Below are 18,391 nucleotides of genomic sequence, written 5' to 3' on the forward strand. Positions count from 1 at the left end.
TATGTCCCCAGAGCCCTCCGTTTTCTCGTGCCAAGCCGGCTAAGAGAAACGAAAGGGCTATGGGGACGAGAATGACGAGACACCTGAGTTTTTATCCTTCACTGGCTATTAAACCTCCTAAATATATATCATTTTAAAGGTTTTTAGCTTGATAGCAATCGCCGTCTTTAAGATAGAGCATTTTGAATTTCGGAGTTTCACGCCACACGAGATCAAAGATGGCCGCCAGAAGGCTGTCACGTTCTTTTAAAAAATGGATGTTTCTAAATTTTTGCCCCCTTTTTTTTTTTTTTTTTTTTTTTTTCGCCCCCCCTCTTTAAAAAATGCCTTGTCTTGCGTTTTTCAACAATCTGAACAGTTGAGGTTTTGCTAGAAGTATTTATGTGAATGTTTACTTGTTCACGAGGGTGATCTGACCGCTTTTTATAGCAGAATGTAATGCCAGATGTTTTCATTGATTTCCGGCGGCCATGTTGGAGCGGGCCAGCATGGCTTCCCATACTGTGCTCTCTAAATTCGCGTGAAACATTTTGACGGATAACTCGAATACGGAACAACATACTGAACTGAGATTTGGACAAAAAATTTATTTAGTAGTTTTCTCCAACCTGTAATATTCTTGATTTTTTCACTCAATAGTTTTGGATTTATTTTTTTCGCGGCGTGACAGTGGCGTGACAGTGAAAACCACCTGTTGACTCGTGACGTCAGCCCTGGATAATAATGTTTGCCTTCAAGAGCATCCTCGGAGACCCAGCAGTGGCAGTTAGTCGGGATCGGGACGGGACGAACTCGGGCGATGCCGCTGAACTCGGGCGATGGGCGCTGAACTCGGCCGATGCCGCTGGGTCTCCGAGGATGCTTCAAGAGAAAAATATTTAAGTGCTTAGCTGTGGTGGTGTCAGTCAGACAGGCAAATGCATGGAAGTGGAAATGTAACTACGCTTCAAAAATTAACAAAACGGATCCAACAGTGTTTTATTTGACCCAACACAGCACAAACAGTTTCTGAAACTATAAATACGTAACTTTGTGGATTAGCATCTCTGACATGTATAACAGAAACCATCCCTTTACCTGTTCAATACAGACATCATTCATTTTTTGGTTTTTGTGGAAAGCTCATAAATTTCCTTTCAATTTTTATTAAGAACACCCTTCTAGATTCGGGACCACAGTAAATTTAACTGGCAAGTGCAAAGAAAGCAAGGAACTAATCTTTTATAAGTACCAGTAAAAGGTTCGAATCATATCTCTTCCTTCCTGCCTGCCTACTTGCCTGAGTCGTGCTATTGACTAAAATTAATCACATGCTTCACTGGCTCTGCCTCAAGCTCCGCCAAACCTTCCTTGGAGTCCAGTCCAACCGTGACCACGTGCGCGCCCAGACTCTCGGAAACTTTTCTTATACCGCGGAAGAGTGGTAACGACACGACCAACATGGCGGACGAAAGGAATGGTCTTCGTATCTTTGTGATAGATGCATTTACAGACAAACCTTTTGGTGGAAACCCAGCTGCAGTATGCCTTGTAGGATCAAAAGTAAGCAAACTTTAAAAATATAGTGTAGGGTTTGTAAGATCAGGGGTGAGTTCTAAAGCTAAATATTATAAATAAAAGAACAAACGATTTGCGACTTTTTTGCGAACGCTAGAACAAATTGTCCTATAAAATTAAAGGTGAATTTTGAAGGGGAGGGGGTCTAGGCCATAGGGGATAATTTTAAAAATCTAATTTGGTATATACTTTGATGCGAACATGAATCTCCAAGGGTTGCTTCGTGCCCAACTGTCTGTGCAAGGGTTACGGGGGGAGGGGGGGGGGGAGGGAGTCGGAGAGGGGGGCGGGGGGCGTATATATAGGCATAGGATTTCACGGCAATTATCTTCACAAAGTTGGGGCTTTTGACCATTTTTGTGGAATGTCTAACAAATTTTTAATGAAGTTAAGTGACTCTTGATGCCATCTACGACAACAATATTCAAATGCTCTGCCTTTGGCTGCCACCCTCTTGAAACACCTTTACGTTGTGTTGGCACTCTTGACCATCAGGTGTAAAAAGTGTTAGAAACATTGAGCAATGCCCTGATTGGTCTCCTTAAGGAGTTTAATTCAAATTTCTGACAAGCATCACATTTCTTCTGAATTCAGGAATTAAATGATGACACTTTGCAGAAAATTGCAAAAGAAATGAACTTGTCTGAAACTGCATTTATCTTGGAGAAAAATAAGCATGACACATACAGCAAAGGTAATGTGCTTTTAAGACAAATGATAACAACTTTGTTGTGTTGATGATAATATCATACCATTAGTAAAAAAGTTTCACTCTCTTTTGGGCCCTTATCTAAAAGCCTCCAAACCCTTTTAGAATTTCATTATTTTGTTTTGCTTTGCAAGGATCCTGTTTTGGTCTGCGTTGGTTCACGCCAAAGTGTGAAGTACCTTTATGTGGACATGCAACACTAGCTTCAGCAGCAGTCTTGTTCAATTCCTTGGGTGAGTTTGAGAGTTTTTGCACCAGTTTGTAATAATTTGATAAATATTTACAAAAGAAGACACAACACATTTTTTAAAAAATCTTTGCCACACCCAACTCTGATTTTCTGAAGAAAGAAATGATAGATGGAGCTAACATGTTTACATCCTTTTTGCCACCCAATTAAGTCCATGTGATGATTCATTTCGGAATTACAATTGTGCAATATGTCACATGCAACTGAGTGCATTGAAGTATGTATAAAAAAAACAGTAACTGTTGTAAGAAGGTGGTAAAGGGGGGTCTAGATCACATTTCACAAAAAAATAAAATAGCCATCTAACAATTCATGAGGAAAAAAAGACCTTTCACAGATTACAAAAAAAAATATTTTTCCACCCTGAGTCATGTTTCACAGGGAAAACATAGGATGTAAACACATTAGCCGATTTTCTCTATTTGACAAATTTAAAGAAAAATGCCAGATGACAGTACTGAACAGGGCTAAATGTTGCTTTATTATGCGTTTTTAACTTAAAAACGTATTTCGATCAACACTCCCGTGCCTCGTTTCGAAACGTTTTTTTTATTCCCCTTATAAGCCTTCCCAGATATAAGTCCCCCGGTTATAAGCCCACCCAAAACCCCTTACGAAGTTGTATAAGCCCGGGGCTTATAACCGGAATTTTACGGTATACTGCAGATTGGAGGTGCCATTTGCCATGCTTTTAAGAGGTGCGCATTCCAATCTGATGATGTCATACATTCATGATGTAAGACAGCCATCAAGAGGTGGGGTGGGTACCGCGAAGGTCAACCCCTGTAAAAAAAATTAATAAAATAGTTATCTACCTCCATTGAATGGAAGCCCATCATATTCATTCTGATGGTAGCTGTAAAGAAAAAAAGGTGGTCCATTCAAAAAAAGTTGCACATTTTGAGAGTTAGTTGAAGTGTATCATGTAGAGCTCACTGATTTTTATTATTTCTTACTTCGTTGATGGCAACATTTCCACTGACTGATTTTAATATGACTGTGGATAAAAATTTATTTGCTCAATTTAGGCAACCCAAACACAGAGTTGACCTTTGAAACTTTAAGTGGAAATTTAATGGCAAGAAGACAAGGTAGGCCTTAAAATGTTAGTTACATTTTATATTTACCAAAACCTTGAAATAAGAACAGTCAAGATTCAGCTCTGGCCATGTTTTAAACTGTTATTACTAGTTGCAGTACAGGCCTTACTGTTCAGATTGTTATTAATATTGAGTTCACACCCTGAAATTGTGACATCTAGTACTTGGTTGAGAAAGTTCATAACAAACAATATTATAGTGAAGAAATTATTCAACATGACACGAGCGTGGGCACTTGAGGAAAAAATTGCCCCGCGGAAACCCCGCCCCCCAATACCTAAAAAAAATAAATGTAGCTAGAAACAGAATCGGACTCAGTAAAGTTTTTACAGCTCCTTTTCAAGCATAAGGCTTGCATGTGCTTATGCATGTTTTTCCTATTCAGTATATAAATCAGTGAAACTCCCTTGGATTTGCTTATATTTATTTTTTAAAATTTTTTTTTTTTTTTTTTTTTTTTTTATTTTTTTTTTTTTTTTTTTTTTTTTTTTTTTTTTTTTTTTTTTTGGGCCCTTTTTTTTTTGGGGGGGCCCCCTAAAATTTTTTTTTTTTTTTTTTTATTGAAGCAGTATACATGTAGCGTCAGAATCAAGGATAAAGAAACTATTTTCTTGGCAAAGATTGCAACAAGAGGGTGATACTTTTTCAGAATGTAATCTGATGCAAGAAATCAGTACAAATGCTCTCATATGGCACAAGATTGTAGCCTGCGGACAGGCTCCCAAGTGGGGCAAGGCAAAAAGAAAAACACGCTCAGCTCAGCTCTTGCTTCGCTCACGCTTCTCTGCTTGCTTTGCTCCCCAATTTATTTTACGCCCAGCTCCCCTTGGGAGCCTGTTTACAGGCTAACAAGATCGATGCATTTCTTTCAGAGATATTACTTTATGTATGGTATTAGTTTGCACATGCATGTTAGAGAGTATATTAATGACACTATTTTTTGTTTACATAATTTTTAGGTTCATCAATCTGCTTAGATCTTCCATTAAATAACAGTGAAACACTACATGAAGTAGGTTGTCAAAAAGTAACATAAATTCATAGTCTTTTGCCTTAATGTGAGAAGTTTTCAGTTGTAGCTCCAACCTAAGTTAACCTAGCCAAGATTTGTTCCTCTTATGACCACAGAACACCCAGTTACTTTTCTGGCTGAAAGCTTGTTAGGTTGGGTGTCCTGTAATCTAAACATGTTTTTACTAATAAATATATGAGACAACATCTCAGCTGCAGCTGCACCTTTCCCAGCATCTGAAAATTGTGCAGAATTTAAAGTAAATGACAGTAGTATCTTTAATTGATTTGAGCAAGCTTCATGAACTGGCAGGAATGAAAAGACCTTTTCATCTCCTAGCTTCTAACAGCTTGATAGTGATGATGATCCCCGAACTTTCCGCACAGTGATACATAACTGGGGTTCTTTTTTCTCTTCTAGGAAGACCAAACAATAACAAGATTGATTAAAACAGGTACAAAATCATTCCATTATGGGTTCATTATATAAAATTAATCATAGCACTAGGGTCTATTTCATCTATCATGTAATGCATAAACATAATTCATGTCTTCTTAATTTTGATTGCAAATTATATAAAGGAAACAATCTTTTCAGAATCGTTAATGTATGACATATCATGTGGCAGTAATTTGTAAGAGACTTCTAAAACTTGGAAAGCGTGGAATAATCTTCCAATTATATGCATACATATTTTTGTTTGTGTACAAGTTTGTCTACCTGTCATGTGTTGAGTTCTTGAAACTTTGACTCTCATAAGTGCCTCTCTTCAATGAGTAATTTTGCTCTCCCCCCCCCCCTTGGGTAAATGTTACTGCATCCCAGGGCTACCCCTCCGAGCATTTTATTCTTTGGTACTCATTTATACTCCTGGATAAAGAGAGTAGAAGAGTAAAGTGTCTTGCCTAAGAACACAACACCATGACCCCTACCTGGACTCAAACCTGGACTGCTTAGGATAGAGTCCTGATGAGCATACTAACCATTAGGTTACCATGGCTTCCACTAACTTTAATGTTTATTTAGTTGTAGGTGAACTCGGGGTGAAGGAAGTTGAATACTCTAAAACTACCAAGAAACTACTCTTGTGTCTGGAGCCTTCATTGACAAGGTTAGGTCTAGCTATGTCTAGTAGGTGGCAACTTTATTCAAAGAGGATAGCACACGATAGTATACAGTGGCCGATCTAGGGGAGGGCCTTCCCCCTTCTTTTAGAGCAAATAGAGGCCCAAAGGGCCGAGAAACTTTTCTTTCAGAGCGCCACCCCTCCCCCCTACATTGTTTTGTCTAGTCATGCATTAGTCAAAAGAATGACAGGCAATCAGTGTAAGAGGTTAGCTTTGACACATTGAGCAGTCTATCAGCCTGTCAGCTTTGCTCCTTACAGTCATGTACTATCATTGTTGATCAGCTTCATTGATGCCAAGACAAATTTCACATGGAACAGAATGCCCAATACCCTCAACGGTATGCGCCTGCTATAGTGTACTGTGTTTACTAGTTTCGTTCAACATATATTGTAAGTACACTGCAGGCATTGTGCCAAGAGAAATCTGAGCACTACTAAAAGTTGCAATGTGCAAGTTTACATTTGAATAAATTGTGCCGTTTGGCCAAGATATTTTGATCTTTTAAAATAATTTTAAAAGTACAGATTGTTGTTTACTGAGACATAACAGCTAGCAGAATGACAGCGCCATATATATAAGCAGAAATGATTAGGAAAAGACATGATCAATCTGTTGCCAGTAGATAAAACAATGTTTCTTTTTACAGAGAGGATTTGGAAAACCTCTCTCCAGACTTCCAGGCCATGATGGATGCTCACTCGTCTGGAGTTGTCCGTGGTGTGATTGTAACCCTGCAGGGGACTGGATCAAATGGTTGTGTGGACAGCTGTGGTACCGTGTATGACTTTGTTTCCCGCTATTTTGCTCCATGGGTTGGTATCCCTGAGGACCCTGTTACTGGTGAGTAAGGAGGAACTATCAAAGGCTTACTGAGCCGTTTATCTATCCAAACCCCCTTCTGGTCCCCAAATTCACTTGTCCGTCTTAGCCGGCAAAGTCTGTGCACAAGAAACAAGTGGCCCTGGGGACCCTTGATTGCCTAGATTTTAACAAAGGGAGTTTCCTATCTAGCCAATCACATCAACCGCTTTAAAATATTGCATAACAAAGGCATTTTAAAACAGCTTATTTGATTGGCTGTCTCTTTTGTTAAAATCTAGCCAATCAAATCATGTGTCCCCAGAGCCACTTGTTTCTCGTGCACAGGCTCAGCCGGCTTAGACGGACAAGCGGCTCTGGGGACGAGAATGTCCAACACTGGCCTTAAAGAACCATGTCAGATGGTAAATCCCAGGCCAAACGAGGGGGGATGAGAGTTGACTCTCATGAGGGTTTCTCGTCAACACTCATCGACTATCGTCCACTCTGGCCAAAGGAGGAAAAACTCTCATTGACTCTCATCAAACATTTGAGCACGTTCAAAGTTGACGAGAGCGCATGGGAGTCGATGAGAGTGCATGACACATATTAATCCACATGCGCTTCTTTTTTATCAAAATTTCCTATTTAGGTTCCGCACACACAGTTCTTGCCAGTTATTGGTCATCAAGGCTTCAGAAGAACGACTTTTATGGTAAGCTGTCTACACTTTGTATAAAGCGACCTGGGAACCAAGAAAATTTGCAGAAAGGAAACAAATTTTTTGCTTGTGTAACACCGCCTTTACTTACGACATTTTTGTTGAGTAAATTTTTACTTTTGTCCTTAGCTCGACAGTGCTCATCTCGTGGCGGGGAACTCAGAATTCACGTCAGACAAGACAACAGAGTCGACGTCGCTGGACAAGCAGTGTTAGTGCTACAAGGAAGTCTGCACTTATAACGTCACGCAACACTTTTCCTTTCTAGCGTTGCGTGACCTAAATGACTGAGTAACGGCTACAGAGGGGTCTAACAGAATATGACAATATTTACTTATAACGTCACGCAACACTTTTCCTTACTAGCGTTGCGTGACAGCCTAAATGACTGAGTAACGGTTGCGGAGGGGTCTAACAGAATATGGCAATATTTTAATACCGGTATTTACAAAACATGAAGTGGGCAGTCAGGCCAATGCAGGGATGGAGCTTGTACCCTGGCCAGTTTAATTTGCTGGGGAAAACTTATCCAAGTCACATTTTTTTCTTTTTTTTTTTGTTTCGTAAGTAGGAACGTACATATATATTAAACACATTTCCTGTCGACAGGCGTAAGAAAAAGACAACTGATACGATTGGGAACAACTTCTTTTTAAACTCAATATTTAAGTTTATAAAAAGAAGAATTACTGTCTGTACATGTATTTCGGGTTTATATTTCTGTATACGAATGCACATGCCAACTGAAGTTTGGAGGGCTGATATTTATCTATATTTACCTTAAAAATATTTAAAACTTCTCGTTTCTTCAGGGGTATTAATGCTATTTTTATTTTGTTATTCTTAGTAAAAAAAAAATCTGTAAGTCTTCAGTCTGTTATAACTAAGAAGTAAAATCCTGTATTTATGATGTAAGTTTCTCTTTAAGCCTCGATAAGGCTGAAACACTGGTTTTAAATAAAGAATACAGTTCAAACTTTTTTTGATATTTTGGAGTTGGGAAACTTGGGAATGGTCCTTCAAAAATTAATGAATGCCAGTCTTATTTCACCCTCTCACTCCCAAGAGACCATCCAAGTTTAAAATTGAAGAGTATCTCTTCCCAGTTTCATTTTTCCAGAGCAACCAGTACCACATGAATGTACTGCACAGTAGCTTTCCTTTGAATGGCCACACGCAATCAATCTGTGGACTTATTTAACTCGTTTCCTCCCAGAGCAACCAAATCCCGGGGAGGCTCCTTTTTCAGGCTTCAGGTATATAAAAGGGTAGGGATTTTACAGGTTTAGGCACATGAAAGGGTAGGGATATCGCCGGGTTATTTAGGTTTTTAAAAAGGCCTTCAATTAAAATATTTCGAACAGACGCACCTTAAGGAGGTATCATTTACATTTATTAAACGCTGCATAAAAATGGCGTCAAGACTTCTGTTTAAGGCATACGACATGTCTTTTCGGTATATGAAAGGAGTACCTTTTTACAGTAAAAGGTATACGAAAGGGGTGCCTTTTCTGTCAAAATGGTAAATAAAATGGTAAGGGGTTGGACCTCGGGGCGGAGCCTCCCCGTACAAAGCATTTTTGAGTAGCCCCCTGCGGAACCAAATGCAGATTTTTTTTGTTGTGAAGAGTTTTCATGTAATAGTGTGTGGGTACAGACAGAAGCACCTATGCTTCTGGTTCAGATTTGTCAGTATAAGCAAACTAAAGGTTTTCTCTACTCCGTCGAGGCGTTCAGGTATCTCCTTTTAAGATACGTCAGTCTTCTGTGACTCGTGAAACTGAAAAAGTGATTTGTACGACTTCCCTGAAAATTTCAATGCTCAATATTTTTTTCGGAAAAAATGAAAAGAATAAGAAAACATGTATTTTCTTTTTAGGACGCATTTACAGTCATTCTAGTGAAATAACAATGTAAGGTACTGATATAAACTGAAGTCAAATTGAATTTGTCCTTCGACAAGCCTAGCCTGTGAGCAGGGTCACCTTTGGGTCAAACGCACGAGCGGCAAAGCAGCTTATTAAAAGGGACTATGTCACGAATTTTACCAGATTATTGAACAGTGAAAATTTATTTTTGTGTTCAAGGAAACCTAAAAATAATGGTCCATTTTTATTAAAAATTGCTATACTAAAGCACTGAAACTTTTAACGAGCGTCTTTGGCTGCGGATGATATGGCTCAAATGGAAACGGATTGCAGCTTGAAAAAGTTAGGCTAACGTTTTCAAGTTGTTTCCGTGCGTCAGCCAAAACCGATATTTCCGGTAGGTTAATTTATATCTAAACCACACAACCAAAACACACATAGGTTTGGGTCTAAGGTAGCCTTTAATCTTTATTGACAATTGTTAAAATGTAACTTTCAATAACAACATAGAAAATAAAATACTAAATTACACTCCGAGTGAAAATAGACAAACTACTATAACAAAATAAAACAGAAACTAGTAATACGTGACTCGCAGGGCCTCGCGAAGCTCTGGAGTGGATTATTTGAAGTTGAACATTGTACATATTCAATTTTCCACAGTAGGCAGGAAGATATATTTGTTAAAAATTAGTAACGGGCATGGCCGCGACACCCTCGTTCCCAGGGTCTACTCCGCTTTGAAGATGGCGGCTCTTTCAGGTTCGTAAAGAGGTATAAAGCGTTGGGAAGCGCAGGCTATTTTCAAAATCATCGACAAATTATTGGATAGTCGCATTTTGGACATTTATTTGAGGGCATTAAAAAAAAAGAAGAACGAACGGCAGGAGGATTCGAACCCTCCGCCCGCGCGCCCCTGATGGCGATGAAAGGTTTATAGCCTGAATAGGCGTTGAGGGAGTATTATGTGGAAATCAGTGTTATTTTAATCCGAAAAGAAAAACGATAAAAATGAAAGGCTCAGGATTCGAACCCACAAAAAAAATAAGGAAAAAAAAAAAAAAAAAAAAAAAAAAACCCTAGCCGGATTCGAACCCGCGCCCTCAGTCCCGAAGATCTGATTTCAAGTTCGACGCCTTACCATTAGGCCACCAGTACGCGGCGGCCGTGTGACGTCATTTCCGCCACACACCAAGCTCACAAATAAATAAATATATATATATATATGACCGTAAACTCCACACGAGATTTCATCCCGCCTGAGCCCTTTGAGGGACAGAATTATACACCCCGCTACGCTCGGCCTTCGGCCTCGCTTCGCGAGGAATAAATATAATACACAAGGCTGCCTGTACAAACAAATCCCACCAAGAACAAAAACAAAAACTGGGTGGGCAGGGAGGGAAAATAACTGCGAAATAAACTGGCTGCTTGCTTAACGTATGTACTTGCTGCAAGAGCATTAGCAACTAGCCTATCTAAGACATGCGACACTGAAATATTGCCATGATTGTACTTCTACTTGCATGCTGGAAAATCACTAGTACTACTTGTCTACAGTTATATAACGGCTAACAAGGTAATTGCGAAATAGGAATGACCTATACTATAGTTGGCAGACTGGGCAAGACTGCCTTGGCCCCAATACCTAGTTTGTGATTTAGACAAGCATCACCATCCGCCGATGCTTCTCCCGAAAATTAACGTTATATCTTCCTTTAGATAGTCATAGGTAGTTGCCTACTAGTATTTTCAGAACATTTCAGATCGTTTAGATAAAAAATATGCGAAATCCCCGTGACATAGCTCTTTATAGCTCTTGCCTGCTCGCAAGTCAAACCGGAACTCTCTCCACCCACCCTCCCTTCTAACCCTTCTGCCATCCCTCGTGTCTGCCGCGTGGGAAACTTCGCCCCGTGGAGGACTGGTAACGACACTACTAAAATCAAGATGGCGGACGAAGAGAATGTTCTTCGTATTTTTGTGGTGGATGCATTTACAGACAAACCTTTTGGTGGAAACCCAGCCGCAGTATGCCTTGTAGGATCAAAAGTTAGTTAACTCTAGAGAGACAAAAACTCTCAGGGCTCGTAAGTTTTTGCAAAATTTGGTTAATTCAGGGTGACAGTGCACTTGCGATAAAAGAACGCAAAGCTTTTTAGTCTTTAATATAATTTTTAAATGCATCTAAGCTATTTTCAATGTTACTTTGGAAAACTTTTTTCTAGTTAGGTGGTATTTTTAGATCCAAATGAAACCCTTTTTGCAGGGCCTAAGCAAGAGGAGAGGAGGACCTATAATTATAAAGGAGAACTTTCATGCATATGCAGAGGGTGGGGGGTGGGGAAGGGGGTCTTACTGTGTGTAGGTACCCTGTATAATTTAAAATATAGAACTTCAATATTTTTTTTAAAATTCGATTTGTTGACCGTATTCAGTCGTTTAAACCATCCATGTTTATTTTCAGTTTATTTCTTTGTTTTTGTTTTGTTTTGTTTTTTGTTGTTGTTACTGTTGTTTTTTACCTTAGAAAACTGTTATTTTGAGATTTCCTTCAGTTTGAAAGAAATTTTGTACATCAGAGAAAATATCGCGAGGTTGAGAAAATGAAAATTATAAACCTTTGTTTATATTTTGTAAGAGTCATTAGATTAAGCTAATAAACATCTCAACACCATGCATCACATCATCAACGTATTTTGTGTTAAACAATTTTTCAGAAATTAAGTGATGACATCTTGCAAAAAATTGCAAAAGAAATGAACTTGTCAGACACTGCATTTATCTTGGAGAAAAATAAGCATGACACCAACAGCACAGGTAATTGGTGCTGTTGCTGCACCTTCCAATAACATATATGCTCTGAATATTTGACAACCCAACATGTGAGCTCTACTCAATCATCAGTTACATTTTCACTGCCTTCGATTATCTTAGAAGACCTCTCAGGAAACAGAAGTTCACTTCAATTCAACAGGTTCAACAGGTCACATCTGCTGGCTGTGATCAATAAATTTTGACCCACTTTGTTTGTTTGTTTTCAATTCATTTCGTTCATTGTTGTCATCATAATGGGTGGACTAGCACATATGACATATGGTGCTAATGTTCCCTTCTAGTCTTTCCTCACTGCATCCTTTTTTTTCCTTATCTAGCTATATTTTTTGTTCTTTCTATTGTTTGTATATCTCTTAAGTTTATATAATTTGTGCAGTGAAAATGAAATTGATTAAGTTAAAAAATAATAATTATTAAGCTTGATGACAGCTAGGGATTGGAAAATCACTAGGTTATCTAGGTTATATATGTTGATTGAGCAGCATACACATTATTGAAAAGCCCAGGCCCCCAGGGGGGTACTCCGGCTTGTAAATGACGGGGATGATCGAAGGATTTTTTTGGGTTTGAAATTTTCGATTACGGGATTTTTTTGGGTTGGAAAATCTGGCAAGTATTTTTTTGGGTGACTTGATTAATATAGGGGATTTTTTTGGTTATTAAAAACAAACTAAAGTGCCCTGGCACGGCCTTGGCGTTTTTATGGTATGATGAATAAACAAACACGGGCGTTCAATTTTTATGGTTTTCTTTGCGTTAGATTACTGCCTCTCCTGGCAATTTAGGGGTAATTTGACAAGGGATTTTTTGGGGGGGTTATTTTTGGTCCAGGGATTTTTTTGGGTAATGTCGGAAGACTCAGGGATTTTTTTGGGTCCTGAGTTTTGCCTCCATTCGATCATCCCCCTCATTTACAAGCCGGAGTACCCCCCCTGGGCCCAGGCCCCAGCTGTTGTTCAAAGGATGGATAACGCTATCCATCAAATAAATCACTATCTAGTGGATAGCAAAGTAGGTTTTGTATATTAACTGATTTATCCAGTGGATAGCATTATCCACCCTTTGAACAATGCAACTGGATCTTAGTAGTAAGACAAAAATTATGCAATTAATACTTAGTATTTTAGAGCAGTTTTCACTTGAGTGTTGAAAGTAAATTGCGTTTGCATTGCAATTGGTTTTGCATGACTATGCTTAGTGATTGGCTTAAAAATCTCGCGCCACTTCCCCTCGCTTGCGCACGTTTTCCCGCGCTTCGTGCCAGCTACATGTATTTGCTTTGAGTTTTGATTGGTTTACTAAATTGTCTGTGTCCATTGTGATTGGCCAGAGTAATAACTTTGGTTTTGGTTTTACGACACTCAATTGAAAACTGCTCTATCAGTAAATATATTCCTCTCTCTTTTAACCCCCTATCTCAAAAAGCCCGTTACACTGACCCCACCTCCTTCTAGAATTTTGATATTTTATTTTGCTTTGCTAGGATCCTGTTTTGGTCTGCGTTGGTTCACACCAAAATGTGAAGTACCTTTATGTGGACATGCAACTCTAGCTTCAGCAGCAGTGTTGTTCAACTCCTTGGGTGAGTTGCAAGAGTGGTTTCTGCTCTGCATTTTGCTTTTAAGTAAAAATATTATTAATAGTTATTTCATTTTGCTAATTTACACTGTCTAGAAGACATGACACAACTTTTAAAAAATTCCTGTCAGGCTTAATTAGCTGTCAATACACAGATCCAGAGTTTCAGACTTCCGTTCCACATGCAAAAGAAAAGTGAGTACTCATTAAGTCATGCTATTGTGTTTTCAGTTTTCCTTTGAATTTGGACCGGAAGTCTGAAACTCTGGATACAATTCTCAGAAATTTGACAACATACAAACAAGACAACTTGGCCAATTAATTGCACTGTGTTGACCAGTGTGGTTGATATTTATAGTGTTACAGCTCTTGTTTGGCTAGCTAGGGAAATATATAATTATTGTTCTTGTTGTTTGTTCTATTGTTCTCTTCAAGGGCAGAAAGCCATTTACATGAGACCTTGCGGGGGCTGGTTCCTTCACTCTTTGTGTCAACCCGTGTGTGTTAAGGTTTCCGAAATAAATTGTTTTTTTGCTTTGTTTTTTTTGGTTTTTAGGGGGTTTTTTTTTTTTTTTTTTTTTTTTTCAAAAAAACAAAACCCCTTAACCCTTTGCCTCATTCACATGCCTTCTTGCCAACAGAGAATCATGAAAATTAGGATATTTTGATATAAATTAAATATAATTATTGCCTAAGTTCCATAAGGCAAGTAAATAAAAATCATGAATAGGCACTTCATTGCAATTAAAGTAATCTGTAATTTTTACAATTGTCTGATTATCCTGGATTTTGGCTGCATTGCTGACTGATTGTGGATACAGTCAACTCTCTCTTAACGGACACCTCTATAAGACGGACACCTCCATAAGACGGACACCTGGTTATGGTCCCTGTCGTTTTTCAGTCATTTTACTGTAAGAAAACTCTCTGTAAGACGGACACCTCTCTAAGACGGACAACGGACACTTTGAAACCGCCAACGGACAGGCACTAAAAGTTATTTTTTCGTGAATAATACTTCAAAACTTGTTATCGACATATAGCATAGCAGGTCAGCGCCTTTTGAATACCAAATTTACCAAAAACAATCTGCTAAAACGCATTACTTCTCTGCTTAAACTTGTAGATTTAGTTTTCTACTTACAGTATCACCGTTTGTTATTAACAAACACGTCGAATCTCTGATATTATTTTTGTTCCACTTTATAGGTTTTGCTAACGTAAGCGACTAAAACAGACGTGTATTCGTTGTGCATAGCCGTTTAGCTTTATCGTCTCAAAATTTCTGGTGTCACGTTACGTCGACTCTCTATAAGGCGGACACCTCTATAAGACGGACAGTTGGGGCCAGTCCCGACGGTGTCCGTCTTAGAGAGAGTTGACTGTACTTCTTGTTTTAGGCAACCCAAACACAGAGTTGACATTTGAAACTTTAAGTGGAAATTTAATGGCAAGAAGACAAGGTAGGCCCAAAAATGTTGAAAAATATGTTTGCTGAAGGTGGAAATATTTTTAGCTAGATTTGACCTGGCATGTTTTAGTGAATGTGTGGCAGCATGACTTGTCCCTTGTCTTTCATGGTAAACACAATTCCCAACAGTTTTTTTTTCTGAGTTGTGTTGTGTGAAACTGCAAATAGAAAGGAAATGATCCCTCCACTGAGTTGTTTGCAATTATTTTGAGCAAGACAATAATTTGTTTGTAAATATTAAAGAAGCCTGGAAAAGATCAGGCCTCAAACAGGACTTGAACCCAAGACCTCCATGTCACCACCGCGCTATGAAGCCTTTCACATTGGAATCTGTCGTACAATCATGGACACTGAAGGTCTTAGGACACCCATTACAACAACAATAATGTAACCGGGCAAACATGTATGCATGTTTTACAGACCTGTTGGAGAGTGTTTCAATGACACTGTTCTGTGTTTTTGGTTTCAGGTTCATCAATCTGCTTAGATCTTCCATTAAATGACAGTGAACCACTACATGAAGTATGTTGTCAAATGTTAAGTCATTGGACGGACCTTTACGTCCACCTGTGTGTAATGATGATAATCCCTTTGAGGTGCAGAACAAAGCGATTTTCAGCAAAGTGGTATAACAGGGTTCATTTCTCTCTTTTAGGATGACTTAACAATAACAAGATTATTGAAAGCAGGTATACAATTTCAGCTTGTCATGATAAGCTCTGGACTTATAATAAATCTGAAAAATTTAAGGGCCTTAATTAGATCAGATCTCACTGAAGCCCCCCCCCCCCCGGGGGGTGTACTCCCTATAATGGCCTATATGGGGAGGCTCCGCCCGTTAGGGGTACCTTTTTCAGGCTTCAGGTATATAAAAGGGTAGAGATTTCACGAGTTTAAGTATATTAAAGGGTATGGAAATCTGTCATTTGGCTATTTAAAAGGGCCTTTAATTAAAATATTTCAAACAGACGCAATTTATGGCTGTATTATTTTAATTTATTAAGCGCTACATAAAAATGACATGAAAACGTCCTATTTTAAGTCCAGCCATGTCTCTTAGGTATATGAAAGGGGTACCTTTTTTCAGTTAAAGGTATACGAAAGGGGTACAATTTCTGTCAAAAATGGTATATAAAAGGGTAAGGGGTTAGAACTTGGGGCGGAGCCTCCCCGTATAAAACTTTTTTGAGTACCCCCCCCCCCCGGAGCCCCCCTGGGCTGGTTATCCCATTCAGAAGTACAAAGTAGCAATTAGAATACCCCTGCCAAATTCATAAATCCTGACTTACCTATCTCTATCAAAATTCAGATGAGTGTAGAATGGAAAATCTTGATTTCCTAACAATACTAATCCAAAATCTTAATTTAGTTGTAGGTGAGCTCGGAGTGAAGGAAGTTGAATACTCTAAAGAAACCAAAAACCTGCTGTTGTGTCTAGAGCCTTCATTGACAAGGTTGGGTTTAACCACATTAATTTATGAAAACTCTAACCGAACAATAAAGTTATTATAATTTGATATTACTACTGCTGTCATCATTCAAACAGAAATTAAGGGGAAGGCCATCTTAACTACCACCCTGTTGCTAATTAAGTAGACTTCTAACTATTGTATATTCTCAATATAAGCTGTATGGCCATGTTTGTTACAGTGGAGGTCCAGTTGGCATGTCATGTTGTCATGTGACCAGATCAGAACTCATGTCTTAGAAGTTAACTTATGTCAAACCATAGCTTTGACAACATTTTTTCCAGACAAGAAAAAGTACATAAATTTAACTTATCCAGAAAAGGACGTGCTCAATTTCATTACAATTTGTGATCAGTGAAAAAATCAAATTTTATTTTTAACAGAGAGGATTTGGAAGACCTCTCTCCAGACTTCCAGGCCATGATGGATGCTCACTCGTCTGGAGTTGTCCGTGGTGTGATTGTAACCCTGCAGGGGACTGGGTCAAATGGTTGTGTGGAAAGCTGTGGTACAGTATATGACTTTGTTTCTCGTTATTTTGCTCCATGGCTTGGTGTCCCTGAGGATCCCGTGACTGGTGAGTAGTGAGAAACTTTCAAAGGTTCCTTGGGCTGTCTCATGTAACAGTAAAGTTCTGAATACTGCAGTAAATGGTTTGAACTCAGGAGCATCAGTAGTTTGTAAGAGTAGGCCTGAAGAGGACTGACTTTTTAATGCTATTATTAAGATCTTGAATTTATAACTATTAATAATTGAATTTCTATACCATCCTTATATTTTTTCCTACTTTGCAACAAGGTGCACAAAATGGTTGTATGAACTGTAGTATTTTACTAGACTTGCCAAAAACCGTCATCTTGACCACAAAGCCACTTATAATCAACACTCACTTCTTTTTCTTATCACAATTTTACATTAGGCTCAGCACACACAGTTCTTGCCAGTTATTGGTCATCAAGGCTACAGAAGAATGACTTATATGGTGAGTTGTCTGCACTTTGTGTTAAGCGCCCTTGGAATCAAAAAGTTACTTTAATTTGGGATTCAGAAGTTCTCTTTTTGTCATAAACCTCAGATTACAGGTCATCTTGAGTTAGCCAATTGGGTGAGCATGCTTGAGTGTACAAAAATCATCTCACACCCCTTACCGTTATTTATATGCTGTTAAAATTTATCAGATTAAGTTCATTCCTCTTATCATGGATAAGGCAGCTAAACAGTAAGGATTGCAGGCTCACCTTCTCATCTACCCCCTCCCCTGTAGCCTTTCACCCTACCCAACCCCCTTGCGAATTCATCTCCTTACCCTTCCTTCCCTATGCTTTGGTGGTGGTTTCGGTTAATACCGACATTATCGTGGATTAAATTTTATCACTACTTTTCCCTTAGCTCGACAGTGCTCGTCTCGTGGCGGGGAACTCAGAATTCACGTCAGACAAGACAACAGAGTCGACGTCGCTGGACAAGCAGTGTTAGTGCTACAAGGAAGTCTGCACTTATAACGTCACGCAACACTTCTCCTTACTAACATGACGCATCTGGCCTCATATATATGTGGACGCATGTATATATTTTTTTTTTTAACAAAAGTTACTATAAAAAGGCAAATCGAACATAAACAATACATAAAGGGCTAATTGTATGCTAATCCTAAAATTATTTTCAATTTTAAATTTTTTAAAAATTATCAAATAAAAATAATTCGAGTCAAAAGTCAAATCGCGGGCTTGCGTGACGATCGGAAGAGAGATTGCGTGACGAGCTCAATGTCCGTGATGGATGCCAGAGACATACAGAATATGGCAATGATTCAATCGTTATTTTTATCTTAAAGGTGTACAACACGCGAAATGAGCATTCGCACAGAAATAATGCTCCCTTGGCTAGTTT

The 18,391-nt window shown here is 38.7% G+C and overlaps 2 protein-coding genes across 2 annotated transcripts; both read left to right on the forward strand.

Annotated features, from left to right (window-relative positions):
- The first annotated feature begins 1,433 nt into the window (after window positions 1-1,433).
- Window positions 1,434-8,247, forward strand: LOC144666146 (phenazine biosynthesis-like domain-containing protein). The gene is made up of 10 exons (XM_078527508.1): window positions 1,434-1,542; window positions 2,152-2,251; window positions 2,401-2,499; window positions 3,545-3,607; window positions 4,576-4,628; window positions 5,049-5,082; window positions 5,655-5,739; window positions 6,405-6,598; window positions 7,209-7,271; window positions 7,407-8,247. Exons 1-10 carry the CDS (start codon window positions 1,441-1,443, stop codon window positions 7,517-7,519), a joined length of 906 nt encoding a protein of 301 aa, XP_078383634.1. The 5' UTR covers window positions 1,434-1,440; the 3' UTR covers window positions 7,520-8,247.
- A 2,818-nt stretch (window positions 8,248-11,065) lies between these two features.
- On the forward strand, window positions 11,066-18,074 carry LOC144666144 (phenazine biosynthesis-like domain-containing protein). The gene is made up of 10 exons (XM_078527507.1): window positions 11,066-11,197; window positions 11,866-11,965; window positions 13,467-13,565; window positions 14,962-15,024; window positions 15,502-15,554; window positions 15,688-15,721; window positions 16,402-16,486; window positions 16,885-17,078; window positions 17,421-17,483; window positions 17,891-18,074. Exons 1-10 carry the CDS (start codon window positions 11,096-11,098, stop codon window positions 18,001-18,003), a joined length of 906 nt encoding a protein of 301 aa, XP_078383633.1. The 5' UTR covers window positions 11,066-11,095; the 3' UTR covers window positions 18,004-18,074.
- The last annotated feature ends 317 nt before the right edge of the window (window positions 18,075-18,391 follow it).

This window comes from Oculina patagonica, chromosome 9 (assembly GCF_052425735.1).
Source record: "Oculina patagonica isolate OP01 chromosome 9, crgOcupat, whole genome shotgun sequence".
In the NCBI taxonomy this organism is placed as follows: domain Eukaryota; kingdom Metazoa; phylum Cnidaria; class Anthozoa; order Scleractinia; family Oculinidae; genus Oculina; species Oculina patagonica.